We start from the raw sequence: 23,628 nt of genomic DNA on the forward strand, positions 1-23,628 counted from the left end.
TGGGGCGGAGTGTCGTTCGCCCGGGTCCACCTTCTCGTCGTTCTCATTGGCGGCATGACATGAGTTCGCCTTGTGATTGGTTCGGGCTCCTTTCGATCTGTCCGCAGAGCGGCTTCCCATTGGCTGCCCGCAGGGGAGGTGAGGGTGTTGTGTTTGAATCGCGGAGAGACGGTGGGCGGGTGGCTGTAGCTTGCCACGTTGCCGCCGGTAGCTTCGCGCAGCCCGACCAGAAGGGGGAGAGGTTCGGCAAAGTCCGGAAACGCTCGGCAATGGCCGGAGGCGGCTTTTAAAGGAGAGGAGCGGCTGCCGGCTTGCCCTGCCCCGCCGTCGCTCGGCGTGAGGGGACTCGCTCGCGTGGGCGCTGCCGTGTCGTCCTCCCGCCGCCCCGGGCGGGGAAGGGGCGCGATGCTGGCCGACAGCCTGGTGGAGGAGTTCGAGATCCGCGAGGATGAGCCCTGGTACGACCAGCAGGACCTGCAGCAAGGTGAGCCGGCGCGGGGGGCGTGCGAGGGAAGGGGCTGCGGCGAGGAGGGCGTGCGAGGGAAGGGGCCGCGGGCAGCCGCTGCGGGGGTCGGCGGGGACGGGGCTGGCGGGCGGCGCGGGGACCGGCACCACGGCGCTGCGGCGCCCGCAGGGACGCCGGGCGCTCGGGCGGGGCGGCGGGGAGGGCGTGAGGGGGCAGAAGCCGCCGGCGAGGGGCGCGGAGCGGCGGCGCCTGTGCCGCCCCGCCGCTGTCGTAGCGGGGAGCCCGGGCTGCCCCCCGGCCGTGCGCCCACCGCCCGGGGCGCGCAGGCGGGCGGATCGCCGGTGTCGGTGCGGCTGCAGCCGGCTTTGTTTGACGGAAGGGGCTGCTGCAGCCGAGCTCCATCGGGCTGGGGCGCTCTCCGCCCGGGAGGGGAGCGGCTCTGAAAAGTTGCACCTTGTCGGGACGTCGGGCAGCGCTGCAGGGCGGGCGCTGGATGCCCGGGTGGGATGCTCTGTCGCGTCCTTTTGAACCTTTTGTAAGGGCTTGCAGTCGATGGAGTTTTAAATGTAGCTGTGCTCGATTAGTTGCAGGTCCGTTATTAAAAACTAAGTTTTCTTCCTAAAATACGCACCTCCACTCTGTGTCTGGATGGTATGTATCTAGCTCCTGTATGCCATTCTGTCAATAGGTCTTAAAACGCCACATGCAAGAGGTAAATACTGTTCTCATTTCCTCAGTGAGGAAGGAGTCACAGAAATGCACCGAGTATGATCTCGCTAAAAATCTTCTACAGACATGATATGGAAAGAATGTGCAATTTCCTTAAGTGCTCAGTGGCATTTACAACTGGTATTTACTTAGTTCTACTTTTTGTTATTAATCCTGAATTGGTGTGAAAAGGCCAGCTCAAAGCTGTGAAGTGGCTCCCTGCAAACTTGCTCCAGCCTTTGGCTTTTGGCTTTTACATTGAAGTACATTAGTTCTTGGGACTGGTAGGTAGTAGGTGCTACCTTACTATAAACCATAAAGATAGTATTGAAAGCCCTTCCTAGCTAAGCGCCTTTTGCACTGAGATCAGGGATCTGACAGCAGAAACTTTTTCTGAGACAGGAATAGGTCTCTAATTGTATGCTTTGACTATAAAATAGGTGTTTGAAGGCTGTATTTAGGTACTCTTTGCTTGAAATATATGTTTTCATGGCTCTAGGACATAAACCAATAAATTTAAAGAAGATCCCGAATCTGTAGTTTGCTGTCAAAGGGAAGAGAGTTGAAAATTTGAAGACACAATTTAGCAACATCTTTACTATGTCAGGAGTAAAAACTACTTATGGGATAGAAGACGTACAAAGAGACTTCACAATGTATAGCAACTGACTTCTTGCCTTATTGAGGGTTCTTTAATTTCATTTTTTAATTGAGTCAAATAATCACAATTTTCTCTCTGCTGTGAACTTTTAAGAAACAGTATTCCCTTCTAGAGGTTAGTGCATTTTGAAGGGGATTATCTCTTTACAAGCCTAAACGGAAGTGACTAATAGCCTCGCCAAAAGGGAAAGGAGAAAAATAAACCGATGGGCAAGTTGAAATGCAAAGAAGAAATTCCTTACAGGAATGTTGTTTAAATGTTCTATTGTTATAGTTTATTCCTGAAGTCTGAAAGACACTCTTCCTTCTCCTAAGACTAAGCAAGACTAATGTATGTAAATAGAGTAGTAAGATTGCTTATCAAGGTCTCTTTAATCTTTTCAACAACTCAAACAATCAGTGCACGTTTAAAAACTGAGGAGTAGGTTTATGAGAAAGCTGAGGTTGTAAAACATTAGGAAGCACCCTGAAACAAGCTTGTAGACTTTATCAGCCAATCTTTAAATCTTGAAGTTAGGGTAGGGTTTTGGAAAAGCTTTGACAGTCTTTGTATGCACCGAAAGCTATTGCCTTGACAAATGGAGGTGGGCTTTTCTGGCATGCTGTTCATGAAAACAGAATGCTCATGGAATTCTTTTAAGGATGGGATCTGCCATCCTTCCTTCTGCAATATCCATGCTGTGCTGCAGTATGCTGACACTTGAAAAAGAATTCTTTTCTGTGACTGCTCTTTTACATCTTGCTGTTACTCTCTTTAACAGAACAGAGGATAATCTGAACATGGAGTAGAAAATATGAAGCAAGTAAAAAAAATTAAGGGTTTAATTTTACAGTTAAGTAAACTTCAGCCAGGCTTTCTTGCGTATCTTGTACTACTAATGCCTTTTGCTGTTGAAAAGAACAGGCTTATTTTAGATTGAAAATTCTCTGTTTCATTTTGTTAGATGGGTTATGAAAGAAGAGAAAGATTTCAGTACTGTTGTGGGGTTTTTGTTTTTCTCAATTATAGTAACACTGTCAGAAGAGATTGTGGAGAAGTGCTGCTAACTGAGGGCTGTTTAACATCACAGAGGAGCTATCATTCAAGTTTTGTTTTGGTTTAGGGATTTCTGATGGAGCTGTTACACACCAGTACAACTGATCAGATTTACTAAAATGAAGATCTTAAGATCTGCACTATGCAGTTTGCATTATTAAAAACCTCTCTGCTTAACATCTTCCTGGTAAAAAGGAAAAATGCATGTCTGTGACAGAACTGTTACTTGACATAAATTTACAAAAGAAAATGCTGAGTGCATCTAGTATTGTAGAGCAACTCTCTAAGAGAAATGTAAATTAACTTTTGTTTCTGTATCTGGAGAACACGTGTATATTGTACATCTCGCTATTAAAATTTGCTCTTCAGAGGGCTTATAGGTACTTAACAATATAGAAAAATGGATGCAAAGCGAATTTTTATTTTTTAGAAGAGGTCAATTCGTTTCAGTTCTTGCTTTCCTAGAGGTAGGAGGTTAGGGTTTTATTGCATATTCCTGAGCTCTTCCATTTGTCTTCTGCTCAGAAACAAATTGCCTTAATTACAAAAGAGCATGCTTGTCCCATAGTAGCTCATTTGTGCTTCTGCCATTCTAATGAACAGAATGAGTCTGTAAGTATAATGACATGAATTCTATTATTCACATTGTATTCAAAGTACTGTGTGGTACGTGCTACTTGGTTTTGTAGATGAGGGGGCACGAAGGAATGAAACTATCAACTCCTAAATGTACTTAAACATTAAAACGAACTTTCACTTTGGAAGGGAAATGGCAGCAAGTAATTCCATTATTTATTACATCTTTAAGGTAATCCTAAATCCTCTCTAAACCTCTTACTCTATTAAAATAAAAGAATGCACTGTTTAGTCTTTGCTTTGAATAGTTGACTAGCTTTAAAGATTGTGGCTCCTAGTAAAGATTTGTGTACCAGGAGAACTTGTGAATTGGGACTCCAGTTTAAATAGGATGATAGATTCACTGGATTTGAAGACTACAGTATTCTGTAATGTGACAGAACAAACAGCTTGGTGTTGACTGAGAGTTATTCTGTCCATGGGTAAACAGGGTAACAATCTCTGTTTTAAAATGAGAAAAACCTAAGCAGAACACCTCAAGGTTTCCTTATCCAAATACTTTAAACCCCAGCTCTAGAACAGGCTCTGTTTCTTAACAAGTGGTGTTGCAATGAAAAAGCTGTGTGAGGATAAACTCCTAAGCAGAGATCAGTATGCCGTGTGGCTCCTGGTCATCCATCTTCTCAAACTGTGAAGAGCTCCTATGCACTGGGATTTGTTTTAAATATTTTTTGTGGCATTTATTCTAAGAATCTGACCTTAAGGTAGGAAAAAATGCACTGCAGCTGTAAAGAATGTGTAAAGAATACCACAGCTGTTGTTTTGCCAGAACTGGACATCTACAACTTAATAGACAAATGCTCCTACTCACTTGTCCTTGTAAGTCCGAGTTTGGTCTTTGGCTTCTGTATGTAGGTGGAGTAATTGTTTTGGACAGGCTGCCAAACTGAAGGTTAGCGCAGACCGATCTTGGAACAGTGTTCTGTCTGTTACAATAACTAGTTGATAAGATTATTGGGAAAGGGCAGGAAGGAAAGAGATAAGTTAAAACAAGGGCATCTTAATCACATGAAAGTGGAATGTATTTTCTGGTCTAGCTGCCACTACTGATGATGCAATACATGTCTCTTGTATATTAATTTAAGTCTTCTTGAAGTGAATCTAAGTTTTTCTTGACTTTTCTTCTGTCTCTTTCCCATTAGTGATGCTAGTTCTTTGTGAAAACTAGCAACGTTGTATGCATGCAGGCGGGAGACAACCTGGTCGTGGCCCAGGTGATGGGAAGGAGGTGGAAAATGAGAGGTTTTGAAACCTGTTGCATTCTTAACATGTAATCCCTGTACAGAGGAATTACAATTTTAGCAATAACACCGAGATGGATGCTTTGTCGCATTATGCTAGCTTTTAAATTACACGTGTCTTTAAACATCAGAATATAGAATACCGAGCACTACTGATGCTGTTGAACAAATATTCTACTTAAGTATAAACTAACTTTCTTTTTGGGTACTGGAAGTAACTTAGAGCAGTTAAAACAGCAATAAAAAAACCCCCTCGAGTATTTGCTTAAAATACCTTAAAATTAGATTATATTATTGTCTCTCTAACTGAAGTGCAAACGTGATTTCTTTGTTTAGATCTTCACCTTGCTGCTGAACTTGGGAAGACACTACTGGACCGTAACACTGAACTAGAAGAATCTTTACAGCAAATGTATGCAACAAATCAAGAGCAACTGCAGGAGATAGAGGTAAACATTTATGGGATCCAAGTGTTAAAGCATCTAAACCTGCAACATAACAGCACATAAGTTGAGATGTGAATTTCTTAGCATCTGATGGACACTTTAAAGAAAAATACTGAACAATGTTTAACTACCTCTGCTACTTTGAGAATCTGAGAACCTGTATAGGCTTGATCATAGTTAGAACTTTTTGTCTGATTACTTAATGCGCCATTAAACTTCATGTTGGATTTGGCTTGTTTAATGCCAAATAACTGGTGTTTTTCTTTTTGTACAGAAAAGTTACTTTGGTTATTTTATTGCTAAACTTTGCTGATCTTACCAGGTAAAATGACATTAAATTATATGACGAATAAATTAATAATTTAAATAATTATAGGAAAATGGTAGTTGTTGCCATACTGAAATTTAAATGCTAGCAAGTGCAGGAGAGAGATTTAAGAAAAATCGGAGGCTATGTACTTGCACTAAACCGAGCTGTGGTAAAGGAAGCTAAAGGCTATTTCAATAGAAAACAAAAGAAACAAACAATAAAAACCCCATGACAACAACAACAAGCAACAACCAAAAAAAAACCCAAACACACACACAAAAGGCAAAAATAAACACTAAAATAGTATCTAAATACCGGATGTAGTGGATACATTGTTCCGTATTTTCTAGGGTGGGGGGAAAATCATAACCACCCTTTCAAAACCACTTGTCTTTGTGCTACTTTGTGGAAAAATCTGGCCATTTTGGGCAATTTTCCTTTTTTTTTTTCTTTTTTCTGCTTCAGTATTGCTCGTGTTCTTGCAGACCTAGCATTTGTCAGCATAATTAATTTTTTTTCAGCTATTAGAGGGCGATGCATGGTCTCTAATAATTAAATTATTAAATATTCAGTACTTTGCTGACTGACAACATATTGGAAACGTAGTCAGCATTTCACTTTGGTTTTGGTGCGAATCACAGAGAACTGGCTGTTACTGGTATACACGAGATTTTTACAAAATCTGAGTTCTTTTGTGCAAGTGGTACTTCCGCAGTTACAGATGGTATGTGCATTTTGTACAGCTGCAACTTAAGACTTAAAACACGTATCATTGGAGTGGTAACAGGTAATTTAAGGAATCCTAAGCTTAAAACCTACAGATATCTAGGTATCTTGAAAGTAGTCATGTTAACAAAAAATGCAGCATTTTTATTAGGTCATGCACAATTTCTGGGTGCAGGTTTTCTTTTTTTTCATAAGGTACTTGTGCTTTATACCTCATACTTTGGCTACTTCCTGTATTATGTGCTAAATGTCATCTTTGTTATCCTGTTCATTCTGTGATACAGTGGTTGGAATGGCTGATATTGATACTAGTGCCACAGCATTACAAAATATGTATTTAATGCAGAAACTTAAAATATCTCATCGCCATGAATGTTTTTTATAAAAGATTAATTATTTCTTAAGATCTAGAGAGGACAAACACTTCAAGGTGCTATATAAATACTGATCTACTTAAGGTTCAACACCTGTATGAGCAACCGTGTCTAAGGAAAGGTTCAACAGTTACAACACACCTTTTGAAATAACACAGCATAACTTCGCAATAGGTAACTAACCTGGCTCATTGAGTGTAGCTACTCAATCAGCAGATGTATTTGAACGCTATCTTGAAATATGGAAAATACATTATTGCTAGGCTGCATTCATTCATAGAAACAGTCTAGTGCCATTGAAGATGTAATATCCTGTTGGTTTAAGCCAGTTTATTTGCTTAAGCTTTTTTGGTGGTTTAGCATTTATTGACTAGATAAGAGAGCTCAGCAGAACGTGGTAACACGTGTCGTTCCAGGGGTGATCTATAGTTGGTGTGTCCCAGTGTCAAGTACTTGTGTGTTCAGATAACCTCACACAGTGACAGACTCATTTATTCTCTTGATATCTTGCTTTGCTTAGCCAATCAAAAAAACAAATCAGGACTTGTGCAATACTGCTTTTTGAAGGTTTTATCTGATACCTATTTCTTCTCTTTCCTCCTCTCCCCCAACATGGGTAGGAGCATATATTGGGAAAATCAAATGAACCCCTTCTTCAAATACAAAGAGAGAACCTCACGATGGAGGAACCGAATGTATTAGCTTATTGGCATGAGGGATTGTTACAGGAATTCACTGAAACAAATGCCAGTAAAGTTAGCATGTGCAATGTGCAGTACTTTTTAGCTGGTAAAAGCAGTTCAGTCGGTTATTTTCAAACCTATATTTCTGTCTTTTGTGGGAACGCAGGAGACCCCGCTGCACAGGATACATGTGCAAGTGGCATGTCCAGTCTCCGTGCTTGATGTTTCCTGATTTTCAAGTGCATGTCTCTGTAACCTAAAGGTGATCTTGCAGCTGTTCCTGATGCCCCTCTGCTGCATTTTTTACTAGCTTTTTCAGTACAGTGTATTAGAGTACATCTTTGGGGGTTTTTGCTATTGATTCATATCTTGTAGGTTGCAAAGTCCAGAACTGGCTAAGAAATCATTCTGAACTACAGTACTACCTTGTCTGCACTGAAGAGGAAGGGTCAAAGGCTTTGGGATGCTTAAGATTACATCTAATAAATTAAACGCTGACATATTAAGTGTTTTACAGCCTTAGATCATTATATCTGACCTCTGTGCTGACACGTGTGCCACTAACTAATCATTATAGATGTAATAAAAGCTGGATTGAAAGGGCAGCTTTATTCCTCTCCGAATATGTTCTCCGCACTCAGACTTCAGAAATACCGACACTCTCCTTTTATCATGTGGGAGAACGCAACAAGTCTCAACTGCTGCTTCATGTTAGGTGCTCAGTTACAGGGGAGGTGGAATAAATGTGAACTTGTAAAGCATTTATTACCACATCTGCACTTTGTTTTGGTGGCCTGATAATACCAGGCCAACTTGACACCAGCACTGAACATCTGGGAGATACAAGGTGGAGAAAATGGTGCTTCACCTCTTCCATTCATCTGAAACTTCTGCAAAAGCCCATTGTAATAAGTGGTAGCATCTAATTCTGGCACCAAAGCCTTGGTTTCTGTGCTTAGCCACACTTGTACTGCTGAAGAAAATCTAAAGATCTCCAGCTCCTCCTGAGAATAACCAATAGGGAAAGTTAATCTGAAACGGGTCACATTGAGATTCTGCTGCTAATCCACGTACTATTTTTGTGTAAATCCTCTGTCATGTGCGCACAGGCTACAAAAGGATCTAGCCAACTGCTATCATGTTGATCTTCTAGGAGTCTGTATGTAGCAGTTAGTAGTCCTAGATTAACTTATTATCTGTTCTTAAATTGCCTAAAATGTAAACCCATCAATCTTCTAATGAGGCAAAAGGTTAAGTAGAACATTAGAAGTTTTGAGTATCTAACAGGCTTATATAAAGAGAAGCAACTCTGCCCAGAAGTGTGCTGGATGTTCCTACTTGAAGTTTATTTTTCAGTAAGTAGCATGTGGTAATATAGATTATATTGCAAGAAATAAATTCTGTTTAAGAGCAAAGTATTTCTGATTTAAAGGGTTAGGGTTTTTTGTTCAAGTCTGTCTGATGCAAACTCCTGTGTGGAGTTTTAGAATTGGATCAGCCCTGTCCTGGGTGGGACAATATAAGACACTTGTATAAAGAGCTGTAGGTGATTGTTAACTGCTCTTAGACTGAGAATTCCAAGCTTTTTGACATTATTCAAGAAACTTGACAGTCTATGTTGTTAATTGTAAAACTAAAGAGGATTAAAATGAAATACTTCATGTTGAGTTTTGTGGGGTTTTTTTAAAGGCAGGAGACCTTTTTGGGGGGTTACAGTAACTGGAATAGCTCCCTGTGGGGAATTAAAGATTGAATTCAATAATTTGATTTTACTTCCTGACACATAGTAGCCCACATACTGTCTTAAGTGTGACCACAACCTAAATTCTGTTCTGCTGAACAAAGTGCTGCTTCAGACTGGAAAAACTTTGGTCAGTTGAAAATCAGTGTTAATTATGGATAGTGCCACCCAATATTTCAGTTTTAATGCTAAGAAAATTGTTGGGTCAACACTGTTAGAACACTTCTGTTGTAGTCTGCTGCAGCTCTTAGAAGGACTGTTTGAAGTCTGGATCCATGGCTGCGTTGGGGATGGGTGCAGGACACACAGTCCAACCCAGAAGGTTTGGGCGCTGGCGGAGGCCGAGCTGCAGCAGGGCTGGATGAACAAGGCTTGTGCAACCAAACCCAGCTCCTCTGGGCAACAGGCTGGTTCATCAGCCTGGGCTGACCGCTGTGACAGGGCAAACCGAGCTACTAATGGTGCCAGACAGCCAGACATTTACCAAAGCAACCACTGGAATCTACGTTTCTGAAACTTCGCAGTTTCTCTATGAATGTGAATAAAAATGCAGAATAGTAGACCTGTCTTTATGCTTCAAGTATAAACGAGTAACAGCAATACTGTCTTGCAGTACCTCACGAAGCAAGTGGAGCTCTTGCGTCAGATGAACGATCAGCACGCAAAAGTCTATGAGCAGCTGGATGTGACAGCAAGAGAACTAGAAGACACTAATCAAAAACTAGTTGCGGAGAGTAGAGCTTCACAACAGAAGATATTAAGGTAACGAACTTAGACTAGACTCCCTTCCCCAAACCCCAGTTGAGAATATGAAGAAGAGACGCCCAAGTGTATTTGTGTAGTTACTGGGTGGCTGTCTCTGTCTAGTGTTGTTCTACAATACTATTCAATTGAAAGGATAATTTTATTTAAAGGTCTTTTGGGGCCAAAGAGCAGTCTTTAGAGAATAAACTACAATATAAGAGGATGAGAAATTCCCATGTCCTTGACTAAACACTCAAATGTTTTAACAGCAGTCCTTCACCTTTTTAGCTTGACAGAGACTATTGAAAATCTGCAAACACACATAGATGACCTGCAGCGACAAGTAGAAGAACTGAAAAAGTCTGGACGAGGTCGGATGAGCCATGAGAGATCTGACCAGCCAAGATCAATGCACAGTTTCTCTTGTTTGAAGGAGCTGTATGACCTTCGCCAGTAAGACTTTTTACCTTGCATAGCAAAGACAATATTGAAATTATTTTAAGCAAAGCTTTAAACATTAAGACACAAGCACAGATGTCAAACAAGCTAGTAGAACAACATCTAATGTTGCAGCAAAATACCTGTACTGTGTGGTGTTGCCACTGCTTCTGCCACACTTCGAGACAGCACCAGTCTTTGTGCTAGAGAAATGGCAGGTTCCACTTTCTGTCTTGGAAAGTTCTTTCCCAAAGTCTCCAACCATATAAAATTGTAGCCTAGAAAGTGTACAGTGATTCACACCCCACTTTTTTTTTCAGTCAGATAAACGCATACACACAGAATCTGAAAAACATCCTAAATGCAAAATATTTTCTGTAACTTACTCTTTCCTTGGATGTCTGGATATTTTCTTGACAAGGAAGGCGGGATTCCTGCAATAGCTTTCCTGAACTTAATCTGGTGAAAATGATGCTTAAACTGGTAAAATGGTGCCTGGAGCTGTGGGCTGCTTTTTAAATCTAGAGCAGTTTTACCCAGCTGAACTGCATTAGCATGCCCATCAGAACAATCACCTGGGGTAAAAGCTCAGACCAGCTTCAGTCCTAGAAAGCCACTTCATAAGTGAAGCACCTCCACAGACAGGCAGAACAGGCTCTTGTGGCTGGGCCATCAGCACTCCATGGAGGTGGGAATGGCAAATAAATCTGTATATCCAAAAAGAAGTTATTTCTTGACAACTCAAAAATAAGTGGATTCCATCAAACTGCCAAAGGCTTGTGGAAATACCAGCCTACAGAATTGCCTTGTCAATTTTGAAGCTTGTTTCCACAATCAATAGTGACAAAAGTTACCAGATTGGAGTGCTGCAGAAAAAATATGAGCATCAGAAAGCATTGCATGATACATGGAGGCAGTGTTTAAGTAAACTTAAATTGTAGGTCTAGTTATTGAATAAGCTTGCCTGTAACTTGAAACTGTTAATAAGCTGCCATTCTGCTTGAGCTGGGAGGCTTGATTTGATGGCATGTAAGTGCTTACAAACTCTGATTACTAAATGGACTGATAGGTTAGTAAAATGACCACTATGTATACTTTGAGGTGTGTTAGCAAACAGTTTAAATCTGTCACCCAGGACAAGAAGACTTTAGAAGGTGTGGTCAGCTGTACTTCCTACATTTGATAAAACTTATTTTTGTTTCTGCAGGTACTTTGTTTATGATCATGTGTTTGCAGAAAAGATCACTTCAATGGATAGTCAGCTAAGTCCTCTAGAAGAAGAAAATGAGAACCTCAAAAAGGCAGTTACAGTTCTGCAAGCCCAACTTAACCTAGAAAAAGAGAAGAGGGTAACAATGGAAGAGGAATATAGTCTTATGGTAAAAGAAAACTGTGACCTCGAACAGAGGCTTGTTGATACAGACTTATATCGGGCTCGTGCGGAGGAGTTAGAAGTGGAAGTAGCTGAAATGCGACAAATACTTCAGTCTGAAAACACATTCCATAATGCAGAGAAATTGGTGCCAGAATCCTTTTTCATTTCATTCAAGGAATCTTTAGAAAGGGAGCTTGGTCAGAGCCCGGCAGACGATGGACTTCTGACTGTATCGGAGCTCGAGAAGAAGGCGCTGAAACGGAGCAGCAGTGAAACTTTCCTAAGCAGCGCTGCAGGGGGAGACATTCTAAGGGGCCACGAAGAAACCTGCATTAGGAGAGCTGAAGCTGTGAAGCAGCGAGGAATCTCTGTGCTTAACGAAGTCGACGCTCAGTATAATGCTCTGAAAGTGAAGTATGAGGAGCTTTTGAAGAAGTGTCAAATGGACGAAGATTCTTTGAAACACAAGGCTGTACAAACCCTGAAGCAGTATTCCAAAGACCTAGATGTGGGGAACACCCAGTATGATCTTGCAGCTAGCACTCAAGAATGCACAAATGTGGAGCTAAGTGACTCTCCCACAAATGCTCTTCCTGAATATAAAGCACTCTTCAAGGAAATTTTTAGCTGTATCAGAAAAACAAAAGAAGAAATAGATGAACACAGAGCTAAGTACAAGTCCCTCTCCTCTCAGCCATAACATTGGACACACTGATTATCCATTTTCTGTTGATGACTGTTAGTCGAGAAGGGGAAAAACTTCACACAAATGTCAGAAGACCCCGATATGGATGTATTTCTTGAGCACTCAGAACGAATGTTTTGAATTGGCTTGTAGACCTGTAGTTAACAAGCTACTTAGTTACCCACTAGTTTCCCTATACCTATGTAGCAATAGATTTAATGTTGTTTAGCACTGTCACACAAACTAGTGGTTGTAAAGCAAACAAACATCAGAGCTGAATACTGACTGCTACTTTATACCACACTTAATCTCCGGCCAGAGCAGTAACTGACACTAGTTTCCTTAGTCCGCTTCAGAAATAACAGAGCTAAGAAATCTGTACTGTACTTCTCAAAGGAATCAGACTAAAGCTTTCCTTTGGTTGGCAGGTGATGCTCTAGCCCTGTAACTTCATCTGTGTAGAAAATTAGCAAAAACAAAGCCCCTGACCAGCTTCATGGGCAGCCTCTCCTTGATTCTCGAGAATGAAGGTAGCTGTCTAGCTGAGCTTGCTTTGGCAGGGAGCGGAGAGCTGGCACAGCAGCTTGCACTGTGCTTGGGTTAAGCTAAAACCACGTTTTTGCGTGCACTAAACTCTCCCACAGATTTATATAAATGTCTTCCTACTAAGAAAGGATTTGATGTAAAGTTTGTGTGGCTTTCTAGGTATGGTTTCTTATGTAGGGCACTTTGTCTTAAGGCAAGATACTGTGAATTGACTATGTATGTTATTTGGGACCTACTGTTCTTTGGTGGAATGTCTGCAAAGTACCTTTGTATGTGTATTTGGTAAGATAGAAAGTTGCAGTGTAGCTATTTAACTTAAGCAGTAGCATTGATGTAGTGGAATAGCTTTTAGTCTTACATACCACAAAGTCCAAGTGCTTGAAGGAGACGGGCCAGGTAAAACTTTATCATACTGGTTTGGCTGTTGATTCCAGTATCAGCCTGAGTGTCTGTGCTGCCTGGGGGTGGGTGGGTGGACACAACACTGCCAGAACGGATCCTACCGAAAACAGGGCACCATGCTCGTGTTCTTCCTCTCCTTCTCCACTCCCTGATCATAATTCATATGTATTTAAATTCTGAAAAACAAAGAATGTGGAGAAAAGTGTTATTTAAAACTGCTTGAAAGTGTGAAGAACACAAAGGCTAAGAGGTGGTGTGGGGGGAAGGCACAACAAGAGGTGATGTCCTTTTCCTCACAAAGGGTCTCGGAGCTTAAAATGGTCAGTGGTTCTTGGGAATTGGCTTACTGCCTGTTGGAGCTGCTGCGTTACACCAAACAGTTGACACAGAATGTTGACAATTTCTCAGCTTTAGCTCAGCTGCTGCTGTTGCAGGTCTGTCTGCCTTATGTTGTACCCTGCCAAGTTGGTGTATAGCTGTCCTTCAGTTCAGTGTAAGACTTAATATTGTGAGAGTTTCTCTAAAACATGTATGGCATTCTGAAAATTATTTAAGAATGGGAATCTGAATCTTGTGAATATTTTTTCTAAGTAAATAAATAATCCAGTCAAGCTACATGTGTAACTAGTAGTTATGCCCATTTGTGCTAACCAGGAAACAGGCAACTCAGCGCAGATGGCACCTGCGTTATCTAGTCTTGCCATCTTTCCTGCACAGCTTAGATGTAGTTCCCATTAAATTTGCATTTTAAAAAGGTTACACTAAATAGAAAAGGATATGCCTGTCTGGGATAGAAACCCAGAGGGAACTCTTTTTTTTTTTTTCCTCGTTGTGGTGTTTGTCAGTGCTGTTCAAAAAGGAGGGGGACACAAACAAGGCAGAAAAGCTGCTGCTGTGCCATCAGGTTAACTGTGTGGTCACTGTTTCCCCAGCGCCTGGATCCTCCTCACCTGGAGCTCTGCCCCAATTCAGATACTGGAAAGCAGTAACCTTATGTGAGAAGAGCACGACACTGTTAGTCACAAATGATCTACTGCTAATATTCCTCACCACTTCAGGGGAAGGGGGACCCACACTGCTGGACCAGAAGACATATAGAAGCACCTCAGAATCTTCGGTTACATGGGTGATCTTTATGGTTTATTACTGTTGGCTAATTTAGAGCACTTTCACATACACAATTTTTATGCTCTAAAAGTATGAAAAATGTTCTCAGATTTCCACAGAACTGTGGCCATTGCTGGCTGTACTGTACTTTGAATTGTACATATTGTGCAATAAAAAGCTCCATGGCTGGGTTCTTCTTTCGTAACTTCTCTCAGACTGTGGCTTTCCCAGGGAGAAGCTTCCTAGATGCAGCCATAGGTGAAACTACGGCAGCAGGGCTGTGTCAGGGACGGGTGCCCGCAACACACCAAGACAAAGGCTGCAAAAGCTGCCTGAACTTAAAACGCCTCCCAATTATACTGATGTAGTTAATAAACTGCACTAGATTATTAATTAAGGTAGTTTTAGCAGTTTAAAGCTAGGTATTTTCCACAGAAATGTGAAATGCTGTAAGTATGGTAACAATATTCTTAGCCAGTCTTACCCGGATTAACTACCTTAATCTGCTTATTTTAGTCAACAACTCAACTCAGCCTTTTCTGAGCATAAGTAGATGAAATTAATAGAATCGCCCTGAGCTCCTCATGTGATGGAAATTACAGCAAAGAGCACAAACAGTAAAGTAACCATGTTCTACAACACTTAGAGTGAGCTATTCCTTATCTTAGTGCAGCTAGGCTTCCGTGATAAACCTGTAACAAAGAGATCAGTTACTGTACCTTGTGCCAAAGGCCCTGTGCCAGCTACCTCTGGTACCCCTGAAGAACACGACGTGAGCAGAATGACGTAAAGCAGCTTAAGAGGCAGTTTACTATCTACCTCAGAGCCCTACTACAACACTCCTGATGTTTCCTTCCTCTGTAAGCCCTCAGGCTACAAAAGGACTGGGTGCAGCTTCCACTTCTTCTTGGACAAATACAAGGCGGGGTAGAATTGACCTTCAAGATAAAATTTTATTAAAAACATTACACAAAATAGAGGTTTTACACTGTTGCCATGTGATAACTACAGCTGGATGCTTTCCAGAGGTTGCACTCAGTTACTTACCTTGCTGTATTTGCATACAGTAATGCAAAAAATCCCTCAAACAAAACCCACATCAATAAAAGAAATCCCATAGTTGTTCCACATCTGTTTCAAAGGTAGGTACATTCCAAATAACTCATTTCACAGACAAGAGGTGAGGACAGTTGCTATGGAGTACAGAGACAGATTTTGCTCTATACTCCCTGGCCTGACGTTTCCATGAATATGACGATCAAGGGCTGCAAGGGCTACTACACTGCTCAGACCAGAGCGTGAGCATCTAGATATTTAACGAAAACTGGGATGTTTGTAAACAAATTAATTTATTGGCATTACTTACAAAATACAGTATTAGACCATGATCTTCCATCATGTCTGTGTCAGTATATCATTTTATTTTCTTATAACGAAACAGAATGAGAATTGAAATATGCTAGAAATCCCAGATTCATCAGGCTGCAGACAGGGTCCCACGTTGTCTTCCTCGCTGCCCCTGCACCCAGGCGCCCGTGCAAACAGGCGCGTGAGCGTGCCGGGGTGTCGGTGACCGTCCGTCCGCAATGCCCGCGTTGCCCCAGAGCAGGTCAGATCCTGCCCCACGCTCCCCAGGCCGTGGCGTTACTCTGTCTGTGCCGCCTGCTTCAGGTTTCCTCTTTTGTCCTGGAGATCCCTTGAAGTAAAGAAACCGCTACCACCGCTGTCAGGACTGCACCGTCCCCTTAAGATACCACATTCCACCGTAGCTCACACAGCAGTCCTGGGGAGAACGGGAAAGTCTGTCAGGTCTCAGGAACCACTGTCTGGCTTTGGGACAAGAAACGTGATCGATAACAAGAGTCTCCTCTCCAGCGCACAAGAGAGCACGAATGCACCCTGAAAACCCGACAGCTTAAATGGAGATGACAAACACAAGAGGGGGAAGGTTGAGAGACCATAAGGAGGACAAGCAATGAAGTTGTGGGGAGGGCTGAGGGCAAGGGAACTGAGGGGTGAACACAATCTGAAGCTCGGAGTGAAGGCAGTGGCCACATCTGAAGCCTTTTAAGAAACAACGTTCTGTGACAATGAACTGTCAAACTTCAGGACTGTGCTCTGGCGTTCTGACCACACGTCTGCTAAGCTTACAGCGGGTAAGCACACAGCAAAGGACTTCAATAAATGGGTTTTCTTGTGGCTCATTTTCTTATTTCTATTAGATGAGCACCAAGTCTCTCGAGCTCTAAGCTAGTGGCTTCTCTTTGTGTTGCTCCCACCCTCCCATTAGGTAATTCAACCCAAGCTCAAGTACTGCTACACAACCAATGCTGTGGAGACTAAAGGGAAAAAAGTAGCTTTTTCTCCTGAAGTCTTGGGACTTCCACATCACAAAAGCAAATAAGAAATTAAGCATGGAAGCTACAAAGATGGTTTACAGACTTGATCTGCAGATGCGAAAATATGAAACCTGTCAGTCTGTTCCTCTGTGTATAAAAAAGGAGCACACGCAGATGGGGAAATAGCAGTCAAAAAATCCAATTTCATTCAAAGAGGAATACAATCTCTCATGGTTTAAAGCTGCCAGAGAATCTTCCTATTTCATTAAATCATACTTCTAACATTTATTTCAGAAACAGAGATAATGTCACATACTTTGGTGACAAATGCATTCAAGGCAAAGACGCCTGACACAACACGAGACTGGTCACACCATGACTTAGTGATGTACATGAAACAGTACCCAGTTTTTTAGGGAAAGGTATTTTTTTCTAGAAATAGGTTATTTGTGAAATAGCAACAGCATCATGAAAAACTAATGCCAGTAAATTGTCTGGATGTTCCAGGAGAGCTGATATTTGAGCTAATCTAGTCATTTAACAAACCTTCCAGCACAGGCAAGCCACGTGAAATACTGTCTAGCAGGTAAAATGAGCTTATTTTAATGCTAAGAAGACCAGGTTCTTTCAAGCAAGACCAGTTTGCTTATCACAGCAACGGATCCGTAATTTTTCAAATACGCTATTATTCCCTTTTCAGATCCCAATGTAATAAAGTACTTAAACACTTGTCTTACTCAAGTGGGTGACAGTGAGCAGAGGCCCAGCAACAACTATTAAAAGTATTACATTAGTTGGCAACTTTCTATTCAGCCATCCTGCATGACTTCTAAAGCCTGTTGATCATGGCCTGTGTGGTCTGTACCTTAAACTTCTTTAGCAAGTAAATGGTGCACCTTCAAAGACAGAGATGAAAGGATTCAAATAAACTTTCATAAGGAAATGTGTTAACTACTACTTTCCCTGCTTGTTTTGGCTACGGTTTTGCTCCATACACTGCTGCACGTCCCACTACATAATGAAATGCGTTTCCTTCTGAACATGTGGCACTTGTGCTCTTCAGCATTAACCAACAGCCCATACGCTCAGCACACTGTGCAGAACCCTCCCACCTCCTTTATGTCTAACTCCACGTTATTTAGAAATAACTCTGAAGTATCACTTTTACGACACTCTATTCTCTGCTGGTCCAAGATGACAAATATTTGTTGCAATAATACAAACCACACATGCATCAAAATCGCTACTCCTTGAAGAGAAAAAAGGTGGCATGAGACAAGTGTATTTTTAAGAAAACAAGCTAAAAAACAAACTCTGTCCACATTCCAATAACAATTACTCTACCGCGCTTATCATTTGTCAGTTCAAGGTAAAATACGATCCTTTGCTCAAATCAAGCATTAAAAATTGATGTATTCATTGGATCAAACCCACAACAGAAAAGAAACTTACCTTTAACACTCTATCCACCTCCTGCTTGTTCAGATCTTCCCCACATTCTTGACTCAACTGATTCTGGATGACATTCCTGCGTACTCGATAATTTTTCGAAAAGATTTCAAGCAAAACTTGGCGATGCTTTAAAACAAAATGCATCATAAGCACAAAAAGAACAACAATTATTCCTGTCTTTCTATATATCAAAACTGCACATGCCTTAGTCTGTACAAAAGCTTCACTGAACTACATGAGGGGATTCCTGCTTTGTAATCCTGAAATCGTCCTCTACGCGTCTGCTCTCCAGCAGCGCCCCAGCCCTGCGGGCTCTGCAGGGACCTCTCCGTTCCCTGCGGCCAGACCTGCCCTGTCTGTGACCTGGGCCACCTCCAAAAGCACAAGAACATGCTGAAGAAAGGGCTGCAACACATTCCTCTCAAATGCTTCCACAGGAGTTCACGTGGTCCGCTCCAGCCAGGAGGCTGCATATGGTTTTCTCTAGAGCAACGCATGAGTCTTTCCTATAAAAATTTATTTAGGTGATGGACACAGGAGTTACATTGTCCATTCACATTTTGTTAGGCACCTTCCCTTTCACTTCATTTACTGCGATAGCAATTAAAACTCAGGAGATGTTCACATATGCTGTAACCATTTTCTGTTCTAAGCGTAAACAGATACATGAGGTAACAACATCATTTCACCTCTGGTGTATGTTGCATTATCATCAAAAGAAAAATGGACTGGATCCCGGAGTGAGGTCTGCGTTGGAGAACTCTTTCTCCTCACAGGTTCAAAATTATTTATATTCCACTGAGCTAGTTACTGACATGCATTACCAACACACTGTGTTGTTTCTGCCCACACTGCCTTGTCTTGACACAGGAATGACCACGCTGTGAGCTCAGAGCTCCCTCTCAGCTGGAAAAAGGTTGGTATTGACAACTGGACACTTCAATGGCGAAAGAGGAAAACCACCTGCTGTACCCGTTCCAGAAACACAAATCCAAACAATGCCAATAAACATATATTTAGGAATGTAACTTATTTTTATGTCTACCTGATCATACGTGTCACCAGCTTCCCAAAGTGCATAGACCTTTAGTTCATCTGGTGAAGCAGCAGTCTGTGGAGGAAACTGAGAACAAGAGGCTGTTAAAAATAACCATCTATTTAATGAGTTCTATGACACAGTATCCCTGGGCACCTATTACTGAATAAAAAATGTGACTGCCGTGTAATGAGAACTGCTGAAACAACATAAGCTGCTGTCCCACTCCCCACTTGAAGGGGTGACTTTGTGCTCAAACCTGTCCTGCAGCCGCGGGGCTGACACCTTCTCCAGGCCCGATGGCTTCAGACACAGGATCCATATCGAACCTGTCCTGCTGGCTGATCCTGTGGCACAGACCCTAAATTAACGAGGGGCTAACTATGGGTGTGTGCCTTGATACACCCCGGCCACGGCTGACTGGCGCTTCTGGTGACAGGGGGGTCACCCACCCCGCACCATGGGCCCTGTCTGGCACACCAGCAACCAGTTCAGAACTTTAAAAGGAACTGCTGGGCACACGGGGACCCTGTGAATTTAGCATGGGGACAGTCCCCTTGGACAGTGGACAACCACCACATAGCAGAAGAACAATCCCAGGGCTTGGACCTTTGCCAGTATTTCATGGCAAGATGTCTAGATTTATCCTGTCGGCAGCATCTCCTTCCACACCACCCAGAGCAGTATTCAGCTGAGAGCACCATGTGCATTGCAGGGTCTTTTTGGAGGTTTTTACATTTACCATGGCAGGTTTTACAGATTCAAACTCTATCCTGTATTCATCTCCTTCACTAATCCCAAGTCTGCATTATTGACAAGCACCGTGCTTCTGCTGTGTTTGTCATCTCTGTTTTGGTGCAGACTACAGGACTCCAGAAGACTGAACACTGATGGACAATGAACAAGACACTTGCTCATTTCAGGCTCCAAAAATGAAGTGGTTTTGTTCGATTTCCAGCCCCCTCCCACCATGTGCCAAGCTCTTTTTTTTTTTTTTTTTTTTTGTGAGACAGAGGCCTCAAACCCCGGCACACACGAAGGAACACAACTGTTTCCCTTCTATATCCAAAACTCCTAAAAAAACAAAATACCATCCATTTGCCTTAACATTTCCTGTTGGAGCAGTGACTAACGAGCGATGCTGGAATGCGCCTTCACTCCTGACACGTCTCTTCCTGTCTGTCACTAACAATTTATTCCTTGCTAACCGCCCAGATGACCTAAATCAATCATCTATGAAAAGCTAACAAGCCAGCCCCGATTGTGCCAGCATCCCTCGATCCCGGCTGCTGGTACACCCCAAACCTTTCTTCCCAGCCTCCCTGACAACACGCCAAAAGACTCGCGCACCGCAGAGTGAAAGATCAGCCTTTCCTTTCACGCTTTGCCTCTGATCCTATTGCAAAGGGGAAGAGTTTTGTCCAGTGGGAGCTGCCTGGTGGGATCAGCAGCTTTGGCTCTCACTGCAAATGGCTGGACTATAACAAGGTCTTCACACTTGGTTTAGAGCCAGGACTCAGGTTTATTAGGCTTGCAACACCTGGCATAGTTCTGTTCTCCTAAGGACACTTGCTTTTGAGGAATACTATCTCTTGTATGCTTCCAGGACAGACAATATCAAATTCTTCAGCTTCCCTCCAAGAAAAAGCCGCCGCAGGAAAGGCAAACGCAGGGCACGGGAGCGCCCAGCCAGCAGCCACCTCGCTCAGCACAGACCCGGAGCGCAAACTCCTCCTGCCTCCGCCGCACGGCTGAAACGCAGCTGTGCTCATCCAGCCATTCTGCGAGGAAACGGCTTCCAAACCAACACAATACTCATTTGGGAAGAAAACCCCACAGAATCTCCTCCTCCTGTCCAGCCTTACTCCGCGAACTGCCGCAAACACCACTGCCCACAGCGCCCTGCTCGCCTGCTGTCATGCAGCCCGGCCACAGGAGCGGGAAACGCCGTCAGCAGCTCTCCAGAGACACGCTGCTCTGTCCCAACAGCTTCCCTGTCTTGCCATCCACTGTCCTTTTGCCATTTTATGTTCATTATCTCGATCTCTCAAGCCTCACCCTGAAACAGCTCTCTACTGCCTTAAAATCCTGCTCTAAAAATATTTCTCCTGTGCCTCGCCCTGCTCTAAGGCCTCAGAGCTAATGCAGGGCTTGCAGGAGATGAACTGCTGCCCCAGGTCCTCAGGGCTGCCACGTTAAAACAGAAGCTGTCGGGGAGGAGCCCTTGGCTTTGGGCTGTGTCTCACTCAAGCACTGAGCACACCCTAAAAACAGCCCCTGCCAGGCAGCCTCGCATTATAGCTGAACCAGACCGAAAGGGGCTGAATCTGCCAGAAAAAAAAAAAAAACCACTTTTCAACTGGAATAATCCTCCAGGCAAACCGATGAGCGTACCTCCCCAGGAGCCTGGCATCAGCACTGCCCCAAAAGGCTCACTTTAAGCATGGGGCTGCGTTCCTCTCCCGTCACCCTCGCCGGGCAGGACGCCGGCAGCGGTTACATCATTTCCTGATGCCTCGAAAATATCCTCCAGACGTGGGCAGAACCTTGCCGCTCCGCAGCCCACGGGGAGGGAGCTGGCAGGAGCCACCCCGCGTATCCCACCAGACCGTGGGGAATGGGTGCAAAGACTCAGAAACCAGATTCCTGCGCAAACGTTTCCCGTGGGGCTGGACAGGGGCTCGGCCCGCGCGAGCTCCGGACACACGCAGTGCCGGTGTTGGCCGAGGCGCCTCTGCTCGCCCAGGAGCAGCCACACGCGCTTGGACTCGCTGTTTCTTCACGCGTGCTTTTCCCTCCCACCCAAGGACAAAACAAAGCTCGGCAAGCACGGCACCCTGCAGGCATCCCCACGGCCTCATCTGCAGATGGAGCAGCGTCTCCTCTGGCTCCCCACAAACACGGGTTATCTCATACCCTGGGTGCAGTCGGTCAGCTTTATCATAAATCCTACATTCCCCTGGTATGGTTTCAATTGCCATTTTCAGCAATATGTTTTCTATAACAGGGCAGCATACAAGCCAAGAGTGTCTTTGCCCCCCACAGAACATAATTTTAATTACCTCAGATCATTGATTTTTATCACCAAAGCACTTTCAGTTACAGAAAATTAATGAGCAACTATGAAATCCCACACTAAACAACCCTCCAGGCTTTCCCTGAGCTCTGGCACCCTGGTTGGTTTCTGACAAAATTGTCCAGGGGAACAATCAAGAAATACCGAAGTGTATGAGTCCATGCAAAGAGTAAAACCAGCCCTGGCACCTTTGCCATCTGCGCAGAGCATCAGGGGGAGGCTTGGGGCTCATGATTTACATGGCTGGTAACAGCACAGGCTTACGCAGGCTCCTCTACAAGATCTCAGGTTTTGCAGCAAATTCTGGCTCGGCAGACCTCCAGCAAGAGTCATTCCAGTGACCACTTCTATACCTATGCAGGTTACCTGTGACAGGGTTTTCCAGACAGAAGGAAGCTCCCAACAACCTCTCTTCAGGAGGATTTTATTTTGGTATTTTGTTTGTGTTTTTTTTTTTTTTTTTTTAAAAAAAAAGAAACTATCCTATTTTCACTCCTCACAGCCTTAAATCAAAGAGTGGATGGAATAATTTCCAAAATCCTAGAACTTCCAAAGCAAAGAAGTCCCAGTCCCAAGTAATAGAGCAGCAATGACCTCAGCTATTTACCATCAGCATGTCAAATGCACACGCTACACGGCGTAAAAAGGAGAGCCTAGTCAGCACTAAGAGGCAGTTCCAGGCAAACATTACCCCAGGACTTGGAAGCTGTCAAGAGAGAAAGCAGAAAGTACTGGAATTGGTGGTCTCCCTAGTGGCATTTCCAGTCTGTTACTCAGCTCCCAGGTGCCACAACACGTACTTTGCACAAGACTGAACATGTTCTTTCTGCCCCCTCGTACAACCCTTGTTCCCCAGCTGGGTTTCAGCTCCCATGCTGCAGGCTCGCTCTCTCTCGTCAGCCCACCTGTTTCCTCCTCTTCCCACCTTGCCTGCTCTTCTGAGCAGTTTGCATGTCTCTTTTCCTCTCTCCCCAAAAGCGGCTGACTCCCAAGCTTTTTCTGGTTGCAGCCCAATCAGCACTGCCAGATGTCTTGTAAAATTAATTTCCTTTTAGGCTCTTTCCCATGATGCCAAATTCCTTTTCCTTTCCTGAGCAATCTACTGTCACACAAACCTGGTTGTGTCTCACACATCATTTCCATAAAGACAAAGAAACAAAGACACCCCTGCACAGTCTAGGAGGAAAAGGACTGACCCAAGAAACCTGCCACAGATACGGTTTGTCGCTTCCCAGAGGGCTCTGCCAGGTGTGCCTTGCGGGTCCCAGGCAGGCAATGCCACCTTTCCTCCCCCAGCTGTGTCCTTGTCCCTGAAACAAGGAGCTTGTGCAACCAGGAGAGCTGATGGGAAGCTGGGACTGCCTTAGATCACATTAACAGGAGCGAGTTGGGACAGTGAGT

The 23,628-nt window shown here is 43.5% G+C and overlaps 2 protein-coding genes across 4 annotated transcripts in view; one reads left to right on the forward strand and one right to left on the reverse strand.

Moving 5' to 3' along the window:
- Positions 1–304: 304 nt before the first annotated feature.
- Positions 305–13,767, forward strand: CDR2 (cerebellar degeneration related protein 2). The gene is made up of 5 exons (XM_065644894.1): positions 305–484; positions 5,084–5,196; positions 9,641–9,789; positions 10,060–10,224; positions 11,417–13,767. The coding sequence occupies exons 1-5, from the start codon at positions 406–408 to the stop codon at positions 12,282–12,284; spliced, it is 1,374 nt and encodes a 457-aa protein (XP_065500966.1). The 5' UTR covers positions 305–405; the 3' UTR covers positions 12,285–13,767.
- A 1,500-nt stretch (positions 13,768–15,267) lies between these two features.
- The window catches only part of POLR3E (RNA polymerase III subunit E), a 29,326-nt gene continuing 20,965 nt past the window's right edge, over positions 15,268–23,628 (reverse strand). For all 3 annotated transcript variants that reach the window (XM_065644616.1, XM_065644615.1, XM_065644617.1), the window contains 3 exons: positions 19,161–19,238; positions 18,116–18,241; positions 15,268–16,107 (listed from right to left, as the gene is read on the reverse strand). In XM_065644616.1, coding sequence (XP_065500688.1) covers positions 16,051–16,107; positions 18,116–18,241; positions 19,161–19,238 — 261 coding nt within the window. In that variant the 3' untranslated portion in view covers positions 15,268–16,050. The remainder of the gene's footprint in view (positions 16,108–18,115; positions 18,242–19,160; positions 19,239–23,628) is intronic.

The sequence above is a fragment of the Caloenas nicobarica genome, chromosome 14 (genome assembly GCF_036013445.1).
Source record: "Caloenas nicobarica isolate bCalNic1 chromosome 14, bCalNic1.hap1, whole genome shotgun sequence".
Taxonomy (NCBI): domain Eukaryota; kingdom Metazoa; phylum Chordata; class Aves; order Columbiformes; family Columbidae; genus Caloenas; species Caloenas nicobarica.

Coding starts and splice junctions, on each gene's coding strand:
- CDR2 (XM_065644894.1), top strand. CDS start 406: ATGCTGGCCGACAGCCTGGTGGAGGAGTTCGAGATCCGCGAGGATGAG. Junction 485..5,083: donor CCAGCAGGACCTGCAGCAAG/GTGAGCCGGCGC, acceptor TTCTTTGTTTAG/ATCTTCACCTTGCTGCTGAA. Junction 5,197..9,640: donor AGCAACTGCAGGAGATAGAG/GTAAACATTTAT, acceptor ACTGTCTTGCAG/TACCTCACGAAGCAAGTGGA.